We start from the raw sequence: 11,859 nt of genomic DNA, 5'->3' as shown, positions 1-11,859 counted from the left end.
TTATAGAGCAAATATGTGTGTGCAGTAAGTCTGTCAGATGTGCAGCCCATGGAGAAGTGATAGGGAATGTGCCCGTGATTATGTGCCCATTTGATTCAGAATATTTTTTTCTTGTTTTCGTCCTCTAAAAACTAGGCGCGTCTTATGGTCAGGCATGTCTTACAGAGCGAAAAATACAGTAACTGTCTTGCTATTGTTCTAGTAAAGCCCATTCAATACCCTGAAGCCCACCCCATCCAGTGTTATAAGACTGCTGAAAGAAATATTATAATAATACCTTCGGTACTTTTAACACATGAAATGTGCTACCTGAATACTTAAAATAGCACCCATATTTCTATCACAAGGTGGAAGTTCCATATTTCTTCTCTGTAATGCTGGAGGCTGTTTGTGTGTCTGAAGACATTAGGCCACTAGGGCTCTGGGGCAGGGCACGCAATTTGCATGCAGAAGATGTTTAAAATTATGCATGGTGTGGAGAAAGTGGCGAGGGAGACATTTTTCTCCTTTTGCCTTAACACTTGAACCTGAGGTCATCCCATGAAGCTGATTGGTGGAAGATTTAGGGCAGATCAAAGAAAGTAGTTAAGCTATGGAATTCACTGCCATGGGAAGTGGTGATGGCTGCCAAACTGGATGGCTTTAAAGGGGGGTTGACAAGAATCATGAGAAGGAGGCTCTCAGTGGCTTCTAGTCTTGCTGGCTGTGTGCCGCCTCCTTCACCAGAAGTGCCATGCCTGCCTGGCCCAGTGGCTGAGGAGCTGGGCAGGGGGAGGCCTTGCACCCATCCTGCTAGAGGGATCCTGTGGGCAGCTGGCTTGCCACCGTGAATACAGAGTGCTGGACGAGACGGACCTTTCCTCTGAGCCAGCAGGGTTTTTTTATGTTTTTAAGATCACAGGCTCAGTCTAAAGAAATTGCCACAAAAGTCATAGGCAGCATAGCTGATCAAACACGCATGCACACACGCATGCACACACTGACTGAGGTCTTCTCTACATGAGAGGTTTAACCCACTGCGTACTGAGACTTCCTTTTATGTTTGCATTACAGGAGGAAAACTGAGTTCTTTACAGAGTTCCCCCCCCATTGGGGTTTGTATATCTTTGGCTTTCTATTTATCTACTAATCTGTTAATCTGTTTATTCTATTTATTCTGTTATCTATTCATCAACCACAAGCAGGATAGCAGCATTGCAGCAGATCTGTAACTGTTTTTGTTCTGGATTGTTCTAATTTGAAATTTAATAGGTAATTTTCTACACTCTTAGGAGAGGAGAGGAGAGGAGAGGAGAGGAGAGGAGAGGACCCATTGTGAAAAAAGGCTGGAAAAGAGGTGGAGGCCCTTGAGGTTCTACAAATTTCCAAAAATGAAGGCTCACCAGAACTCAGTAAAAGCTCCATGTAGAGAAACCCTGGGTCTCTCTGGAGAGCCATGACCTTAAAAAGCCACGCCAGGAAGATAGATTAGTAGAAATGCAGATTGGAAAAAACCTCTTGGGACTGTTTATCCAAGACTCCCAGACCCATATTTGCTGCAAATTTCCAGCCTTGTGAATACTCTTCAAACATCAAAGATGCGATCACCCTACACTTGAAACATGGGGAATCCATCTGTAATGAGTGGCGTGGCCATTTGGGTTTCATGCTAAGGGAGGGGGCAAATTAGGTCTACACTTGGAAGCAAAGTGGTCCGATCCACAGCTTCTGCACTAATATGCAGATTAGAATGTATCATTCAGATTTTGCCCTTCTATCAATTTTGCAATGTAATTGTCTGCTCAAGAAGTATACAACATGTATATAAAATGTCTATTTCAGTAAAGAATGCATTTAGAAATGCATACTTCAAGAGAAAATACATTCAAAAACATGTCAAGATCCATTTCTAGATACATGTTTTCATGGAGATTTAGAAATCTAAAACCCACAGACCAATATGCGAATGAAATGCCACAGGCTTATGAAAGCATATATGTAAAACTAACGGAGAGGAGAAATAGACTGATTATCCCTAGGGCTGTGCTGCCGTACATAGATCTGAGACTCAAGTCCCAGTGTTACCTTTCAGCAAGGAATCCACTGCTATGCTTCATCTGATTTGCATGAAATGCCATTGAAATAAATGGTCTCCATTCTCTAATACAATCTGGGAGAATCAGGGAAAACTCCATATTGGCACTCTGGTAAGCACAGAAAGAAGTGCATATGGCCAAAAGAATGTTTACCTTCAGTGACAGTCTGCTGTTGTCGTATGCTGCTGAAGTTATGCCATTACTGATCACAATGTTTCGGGGACTGAAATCACAGACAGAGTGCTATGACACCAATATTGCTTTAGAATGCAGAGTGCCTTCCTCTGTAGCATCGAGAAAGGGGCTACTCCCAGCAGAAACTGAGCCCCTGGCTCCACAAGGCTCACTGTGACCCCACAGAGGTGAGCACAGGGTGCAAATGGGCCCAGGTGGTTCTGGGAAGAGCCATCACCTTCCCAGCACTTTTGAAGGTACTGACTGGGGGTGGTATGCGAACAGAAGCAGCCAGTTGAGATGCCGTCCTTGAAGGGAAGAAGAATGAGGTTTGTTAAAACCATTGAGAAGATTTGGTTTTTGTGGCTTTGCAAATGCAGATATGGTATAAACATATTGCCATAATACAAAGTATCATGGGATCAAGTCTTCTTCCAGCTTGCTGACTTTTTATTTCACCTAGAATATATTGCATTTTTCTCCTTCTACTTCTCAGAATTATGTATTTCCAGCTTCTCTCTCTCTCTCTTCTTTACACAATCAAGTTTCTTTTCAACAAAAGCTACCCATTACCCATGGCAATCACAACTTACTAAGGTCACAGAATATACATATAAACAGAGTATCTGATTGATTCACTAACCCTTCTGGTTCAGGCCCATGGACATGGTTGAGATTGACCAAAACAAATAAGACCGGTTTTGGAATCACTAGTTCCCTTTCCATAGAGTCCAAATGGATGAGGAACTCTGTTCTTTACATGAGTAACATTTTATAAGCTTGGTAGTAAATGCAGTCTGTTTTGCTGCCTTTAAATTTGTCCATACAATAAAAATATGTTTTCAATCATCACTGACAAATGTCACTAACTGGAAGGACACCACATGCAAAAAGTGCATAAATGTTATTGCTCTGTTAAGTCACCCTTTACCCCTGTGGGACAGCAACCAATCATCTGACCTTTTCGATCTAGCCAGCTTGCTATGGTTTTGGGCAGCAAATGCAATTTGACATAGACAGAACTCATCATCCAGATTGCAATTAGTAAGCCAATATTTAACAATTATATTTAGGGAAGCACAGAAGATAAAACCAAACAATTACTGCTGGGTTTGGCTGAGGCACAATTACTAGCGGTTTAACCACTAGGAGAAGTTAAATGATTGTGCATGCATTTCGACATTTATGACTATGCAAAAATGAAAATGAGAAAAGATGAAAGAAAAGCAGTGAAGGCCGGGGGACTATCTTTGTTCTTACTTGACCTTTAAAGCACCCTACGTGTTGATTGTAGAGAAGGCATTTAGAAACCTTGATGGAATATTTATACTGTGTGTGTACTATCGGGCAATTGTGTCAGCAGCAAATGTTAAACTATAATATCTTAAGGTTGTTATTTTAATTTAGCCAGTCCCTGGAAGAGCCAATCAAGTACAATCAAAAAAGTACACAGCTGCAGTCTTAACAAGCACAAGGTGAAAACTGCTCACCAGTACACTCAATTGTTAACAACTTGTCCTATGAAGATATAGCTCCAGGAAGCAATTCCAGAATATTACTAGCTTATAGGCAAATGCATCTATAACAGCTGTTATGTTGAAAACATCTCTTACCAACAGCTGCATCTTTTATCAACTAAAAGCCTGCAGCCAACTTTTGACTGTTAACCCCACTGCACATGACCCTCAAAACAGTATCTAGCTCCTAATCAGCAGGGTGTGAAAGTTTTTCTCTTGTCGATGCCTTCACTTCCAATCCCATCCTGCATCCCTAACGTTAGGGTTGTGACACAATCTTCTGTCCTTTGGGCTTCTTTCTCAAGCTCTTCCCTTGCTAAGGAAGCAAGCCAGGGAGAGCCGAGAGAAAAACTGCAAAAGTTGGAGGAGTACTTGTTTTGCAACCTGGTTGCACAAATCAAGCTGGGTATCTGGAATGAGACAAATGTGACCCGATATTCAACAATTAGGGACTGCTTTTGGTGAAGATGCTCAGAGCTTTGAGCAGTGCATGCTTGCATGCTCTGCAAACAGAAGTGGCGTTCTCATACAGCCCTATGTCTCCACCTTGTTTCTGGATAGTGCCCGACAGCCATACCAAAGCTGCTCCTCCACACCCATCTGTCCCTATTGTGCTTCTATCCCTTTCTCTCTCACTCGCTAGTATTTTTACTCCACAAATAAAAAAGGATTCCTGAGCCGCTTAGAGAGCTCAATCAGGACAGTGCTCCCCTTAAGCATACAGCTGAATGGTACATGGTCCAAAATAGAAGATACGACCTGAAAAAAAAGAGATTGGGAAGAAGGAGAGAAACAAGCAAACTCAAGCAGTAGCCCATGCTTACAGCATTCTTAAAACAACCAGCTGGGATGGGAACAGTTCAAGAAGAGGAAAAGCCAAAAGTTGCTCGTCTTTTCATCTCCCCGTCTGTTGCAGACTGTTAGAATGGCCACTGCTAGGTGACAGTTGATGGAGGGAAGAGCCCGAGGCTCCTTGTGGGGGCAGAGAGGGTATCCTGTTTCCCTGTCTCTTGCACCATTCATGTCATACTATGTTTGCAGGTCTTGAAAGCACCGCAAGACTCAGTGAGGTTCTGGAAGATAAGAAGAACAGTGCCGGAAAGTGCAAGAGCACTCTGTCGGAACAGTGCCGGAAAGTGCAAGAGCACCATCTAGTCCAGCACTCTGTCTATGCATTGGCCGACTGGCTGCCTGCCAGAAACCCGCAAGCAGGGCAGGAGTGCAATGGCTCCCTCCGGCTCAAGCTCCCCAGCAGTCGGTGCATGCAGGCATGCTGCCTCCGCTAGCATAGGCCGCATATAGCCATCAGGACGAGTAGCCATTGATCGCTTTCTCTTCCAGGACTTTGTCCTATCCCCTTTTGAAGCCACCCAAACTGGTGGCCATGTTGACACCCTGTGGAAGCACATCCTCCAGTCCAGCTATGCATTGTGTGCAGAAGTACTTCCTTTTATGCATCCTGAATCTCCCACTAATCAGGTCCCAGGTTCTAGTATTACAACAGGGGAGGGAAAGTGTCTCCTTATCCACTTCACATTATGCATAATTCTGAACAGCTCTATAATACCTCCCATTTTTTAATATTTCAACTGTAGGAAACTTTCCTCATAGGGGACTAGCTCCAGGCACTTCAACATCTTAGTTGCCTCTTTGTGCACTTTTTCTAAGTTCACATCTTTTTCAGGTGAAGTTACCAGGACTGTACATACTATTCTAAGTGTGGCTGAACTATAGATTTATATAAAGGCCGAATGACATTATGGCTAATATGTTTGCCTTTTTCACAGTAGCTGCACGTGAGGTCAAGATTGTCACGAGTGGCCTATCACAAGTCCAAGATCCTTCTCTAGGTCAGTCACAGCCAGATCCTATCAGCTTAACTCGAAGTCGGGATTTTTTGCCTCAGCCTTGGAAAACAAACAAACAGAAGTCTTCACACCAGAAAAAGGATGATAGCATTACATTAAGATAGCTAGCATTATCAGTGCAACTTCATTGCATTCAGACATCAAAATATCAGAGCTGGGGGTTGAGGGAGACATGTTTAGGAAGAGTGATGGCCTTCTACACACCTCAAAGTGATCTTGGCTCTTTCCCTCTCCTCTTTGGTGTGTGTGCTCTGACCGCCCTGTCCAAAAACTGCTTTCATGCACGTACACATGCACTTCTGTCTACACTGCCTTCTCCAAGCGCTGATGGCCGTCTCCTTCAAGAGAACTCAAGAGAGACATCTACATGACAGAAGATGATCACATGCTATTAGCTCTCATTAACAACATATGAACTAATCGTCCTGGTTATTGCTCAGCATATTTAACAATCTGTCGATAGGGGAAAGGGTGTTTCCACCATTTCATATATACTTTGAGGGTGAAGGGAAAAATAATTCCCTTCACTTGGAGGGTGAAGGGAAAAATAATTAATTTTTTATACTTCAGTATTTTATAGCTGTGCTCTTTTTGCACCTTTCCTCTATAGGAAACACTGTTTATCATTCCTTGTAGCTTCCAAAAGCCAAACAGATGCCAAAGACTAGAATGCAGGTGATGATATGCCGCACCCTTAACAGAGTACCGTTGGGTAAGGTCCCTGTCTCAAGGAACTTACAGTCTAAAGTACAGCACAGTAAAAGCAACAAAGGAAAGGGAAGGAATTGAAGACAGGAGTTAACAGAGAAGTAATGTGTGGGCTTAGCATTAGTTTCAGCCATGTTACAGCAAGGCATGGGAATTAGGTTGTTCTGTGAAAGGCTTCATAGAAAAGCTGCGTTTTGAGGATGGATCTGAAGGCTTCATGATCGCATGATCCTACGATTCTGGAATTGAGTCAGGTGAAGCAGCATCTTTCCCATTTTATGGGAGACAGATCCAGGCACATGGTACAAAAGGGTAGAGACTTTTGGGGGAGCAGAAGGCCTTCAGGTGGCACGGTGGGTGGAGTTCAAGGAAGCAAGTTGCTTTTGTTTCATTGCTTTTATGGGAGAGTTATATCAGAGCTGATGTACCCCAGACCCAGGAGACAATTTAGGCTACCTGAGGTCTTAATATGCTCCTCTGGGGCCACCAGGTGGCCATATTGCTTTTCCCAGTGCCATCAATTTCCTGCTCCCCCGCAGATAAACTGCTTGGTGGTTTGCTCTTTCTGCTTGTCTTTTCCTCATTCCAGTAAGTTGAAATGACTCTCTGGAGGCTTAATTAATTGGTGGTAAGAGCTTTGAGTTAAAATATGTTGGCATGTTTTATTTTTTCTTCTTCTTTGGTCTCATGCTTTTTGCTTTACCCTCAAAAAGGCTACCCCTAGGAACCCCTCCAAAACTGAATTTGGTCCTCAGGGTGAAAGATTTTCATTGTCCCTGGTTGCCTAAAGTACATCAATAAAGGTTGCTAATTTAAGTTTAACCCATTGGGACTTTAAGGCTATGTGGGAAGAAACCAGCTGTATGTGCTTAGTCCCAGAGTGGATTTTGGGCAGAGTGACTGTATGGAAATGGAATGGGAAGTCCTTTCATGGGTTGGAACATGTACTCAACGAGCAAGTTGTGGTTGATGATGTGCTGTCCCAGGAGGACTGAATTCATACACACTTTGCTCATTGTCCCTTCAGATACACGGCGGCACACAGTTTCCTCTGCAGAATTTATTTTAGTTTAATTTTGCTAGCAACTCCTAGTTAAACACCCTCTTGCCAACAGAGCAGGAGAGTTTTGCATCTTTTTAATCATCCAGCTGACTAAACTTCATTGTGTTGACCTTGATCTTAAGGAACCCTCTGCTTTCTTGCTGTGAGGGGAAAAAAGGATGACTGTAATGAAACACCAAACAGAGTTGCCTGCTTTTCATAGGTCCTCAATGTTCTTTGATTAAGGGAATTTTTTCTGTAAGGTGGCTCAGGGAACATGAGTTAGAATTGTATTATTAAGAGAAAGAACAAAATCACATCATTTACCTTGTACAAAGTGTTTCCAGTGAACAATGTTTGTATGTTTGCCCTTTTGCTTTAGCTGAAGCTTCAAAGGCTATTTTCTGCACATACAGATCTAGCAGATGAAAAATAGTACCAAACTTCAAATTAAGTAAAATGGTTTACAGAACTGACTTAACTGGGGTGGCGGGAGCTGCCTGTAGGGATTGCACCCCCACACATAGTGAGAGGTAGTGTAGAATGGTGAGTAACAGTGCGATTCCATGCATGTTCCTCAGCCCATAGGAGGAAATCCCCAGTTCAAATCTCTTTCTTTATGAAATTGCAAGTAGCATTGGGGCAGCCATGAGATGCTGCACTGCACCAGACGGTCTTGGTTGCTCCTTCCAGATGTTTATTGGTTATTTCTCTGCTCGGCTCCAATAATGCTCTGCTCCCTCCAACTCCAATAATGCTATCTTAGCTTAGAGGGTCATTTCATGGAGCACTGCGAGTACATGTGTCAACCCTACATTCTAAAGACTCACAGTAGATCAGATTTCTATATTAAGGAAGTGATCTATGTTAAATGACACATTCATTTGAGGTGTGTATGTCTGTTTTAATTTAGATTTTCTTCCAATATGTAAATATATTTTCTCATGGCAGATCAACAGTGTATTTTGAAATGTTTCCCAAGAAATAAGAATATATATATATATATATATATATATATATATATATCCCTTGTTGATTTCACATTCATTCCCCCTGTCATCCCTAAGTTGCTACTGTGCTCTTCTCTTTCACGCAGTAATTTCATTTTCATGGCAATTACACTCCAAAGACACGCCAACTTACAGCTTGTATCATCAAATCACCTCTATTATGTTTATGGGGTTCAATATAAGTTGAGCTGTTTTCTTCATTTTCATCCCTCCTTGATTTGGCAACATTCTAATTAGTTTGTCGGAGAGACATTTACACAATCTATGGCATGGATGTTAAGCTGCTTTTTTTTTTTTTTTCCTAAATTTATGCAGGCAAGACTCCATAATGTGTGAAGCTGAACTGACTATCCTGGGAGTAACTACAAAGACAAGCATGCCCAGCAATAATTGGTCGCCTTTTGTTTGGCAAGAAACAGGACCGATATTCATAGGTGGCTTACCTGAAAATTACACAACAAAGCAGGTATTACATTTCCTATCACTCTAGAAAATCAAGCCTATCATGTTTCTGGCATACTTTCAAGAAATGCTATATGCAAACAATCTAGAAACAAGCATTTTGAAATCAAAGTTAAACTTAAAACAGAATTTGCCTAGATATTAGTTTGTTTGAAACCAAAGTAGTATGGCTGGTGTCCAGCTTAGGAAAACAAACTACTAACTCCATGAAAGTCGAGCACTTCTTTTTTAAAGGCAACAGAGTATTCCCTAAAATGAAATGAATGGAAGCACTTCTGTTGTCATTTGATGGACTGAAAAGCAGCAAGTCACATTTCCAAATGAATAGATTAGAAATGTGAATGGCTGTGATCCTAGTTCCTTTTCCACAGGTACAGATGTTAACATGCCAAACAATATGTTAGTAAAAGCTTCCCAGGGCTTTCATTTTTTTTCCAGAGATGCGAAACATCCATTTGTAAAGTTGTGGTGCAATGAAAGCATGCTCAGTGACCACATAATGCTGAGTGTCTTCAAAATGGCTTCATTTTAAGAAAGAAACAATTTTACACAGATGAAAATGGCTATTAGGGAAAGGAAATGACTAAATATGTCCTATTCTGAGCTGAAATGTCTATGTGGTATGAATATGTTAGAAGTGCATAATTATTCATGGACCTGTGAACCATTTTTCTGTTGTGTAGTTTTTTCTCATTTTAATTGGCTTAGAAGCACCCTTCATCTCTTCTAATAGTGAGCTCAGTTGGCATTGTATGCAAAACAGGGCCACTTGGAAACACAAGCTTGCATGGAGGAATCAAACAAAAATCTTGAGCAGGAAGAACCATAAGGGGGAAATCTACTCCCAGTTCCCCTAAGGACTGAACGTGACCCATGACCATATAATTCTGAGTGTCTGTTGAGAAGGGTGAGCAGGGGAATGGAGAATTTCGGAAGGGGGCATGGCTGGCTGGCTACAGCAATGAGCAGTAACAGTACACTGCAGTATTGTTGCAGATCCCACTGGATAAGGAAAGTCAGGGAAGGGAATGGCTGGGCTTTACATTTTTGTTCTGATTTTATTGGAACAGTTAAAACAACATAAGCCTGCTTCTTCCATGTTATTCTATAGCTTCTATGCTTTGGTTTGATAGATTTGTATATGAGCAACATCCATACACACACACACACACACACAACCATTTAATAAGGAGTGGCTCTCCTACTGCCAATTATAAGCAACTTGCTGAATAATGGGATATATTCCCACTTCTCCCTCCCATCCCCAGTGAGGCCATCAAGAATCCAGCCACATGTAGGACGCTGGAATTTCAGCCTGCTTAGGCAAACTGAGCAAAGCATGAAAGGGACCATTTCTGCATCATCGGCTGTCCTCAAGGACAAATGGAGTAACTGGTGTGCTCTTAATGGATGTAACTTGGCAGAGTAGAAGATGCTGCAGTACTGGCAAGCCAGATATGATGCTGGAGACAACACCTCCTTCCAAAGTTTTAGCCCAAGCCTAACTCAATCATTTGTATGCTTACAGCCATGGTCTCTATCAGAAAGGTAAGTCTGAAAGGAGGGGTCTAGAATAATGTGTCAGCATGTTTCCACATAGGAATTGATGGCCCCATGCAATCATAATGTGCTCCAATGAGATCCATGGCATGCCAACACCAGTCCATACGGCAGCTTTTCAGCCATTTTGGCAGATTTTGGTTGGTCCACTTGCTGACTATATTGATACTCTTGAAGAGTATCAAAACCATTCCCCCCCTAAATACATCTGGATTAGGGGCATATACAATGACTTTGTTCAATGCTGGGAATTTGATCTTGTTTACCTACACCAGTTTGATTCTAATGAAGAGTGCCTGTCGCTTTCATTTGCTCTACATTTTAGAGGGAATCATCATGATCTGCTTCTGCTGTACAACTATATAAATTGGAGTGGAGTTATCATTCACATTCCATACTTTTTCTGAATTACAGGGAGTCCTTGAGTTAGAAACAACCTGTACTTATGAACAAACTACCATAAAGCCTATTGATTTTTAAAAATTACTGCAGAAAATTGTCATCACCATACAGAGAAAGTGAAGGGGCAGAGAGGGAGGACCTTCAAAGCATCATCATAGAGAAAGAGGAGGTGAAAAGGGAGAGAGGGAGGCCTCCAAAGCAGGCCTTCCTGCCCTGCCTATTCAGAGAGGGAAAATCTCTCTTTTTTCTCAGAAAATCTCTCAGTTTCACAGAGGTCCTGGGCCCCTGATCCCCACAAATGTGGAGGGCTGACGATATGTGATCTGACTTACCTGCAAATTGAATGTAAAGATGAATTCCATTTTCACAGGAACAGAAATTGTTTGTGACTGGGGGAATGCCTGAAGTTCTTGGCTTGAAACATGTACCAAAACATGTATCAAATGCATATTTTAGGATAAAATTATGCATAAATGTGTACTTTGAGGGGGAAAATGTTCACAAGTGTATGTTTTGTGAGAAGATGTGTTCAAAATATGTATTTAATGGCATCTTTGTAGAGCTATGGTTTTTCTTAAGAAATCTACAGATTAATATGAGACAAAACAGGAGAATGAATGAGACTGGAAATAGACTGACACGTCCATTCCTACTTCTAACATAGTTCATCACAGTGAGTCACAAATATTGAGCATATTCTTCAACAAAACATAAATGATAAGCTTTAAATATTTTGCCTCTTAAAATTACTAAAATGCCAGTTCTGGAAATGTGTCTGATATGGCGGTGGGTCCTATATATTGCTTTGCAGATTACAATGCTACCTTAAAATATAACTGGCCAAGCTGGAAGAAGACAAGCTCTGGGGATGACCAAAGTGGCATTCCTGACACCCACTAAATTCTCACTGCACCTCCCAATCCTCAAAGCACTCTGCCTTATAAGGCACTCTGCCTCTGTTCTCTGGCCTGCTCTTACAGCACTGCCAACTGCACCCCAAGCCATACATGCTTTGGGGGAAACTTCTGTAGACGGGATGCA

The 11,859-nt window shown here is 41.9% G+C and overlaps 1 protein-coding gene across 1 annotated transcript in view; it reads left to right on the top strand.

Moving 5' to 3' along the window:
• The window catches only part of LOC123019006 (protein eyes shut homolog), a 227,764-nt gene that overhangs the window by 187,248 nt on the left and 28,657 nt on the right, over nt 1–11,859 (top strand). The window contains exon 8 of the mRNA XM_044421442.1: nt 8,710–8,860. Within this exon, the coding sequence (XP_044277377.1) occupies nt 8,710–8,860 (151 nt within the window). The remainder of the gene's footprint in view (nt 1–8,709; nt 8,861–11,859) is intronic.

Source organism: Varanus komodoensis, unplaced genomic scaffold (assembly GCF_004798865.1).
Source record: "Varanus komodoensis strain SLA01 unplaced genomic scaffold, ASM479886v1 scaffold12, whole genome shotgun sequence".
Classification (NCBI taxonomy): Eukaryota; Metazoa; Chordata; class Lepidosauria; order Squamata; family Varanidae; genus Varanus; species Varanus komodoensis.
This window is presented reverse-complemented; position numbering and strand designations above follow the sequence as displayed.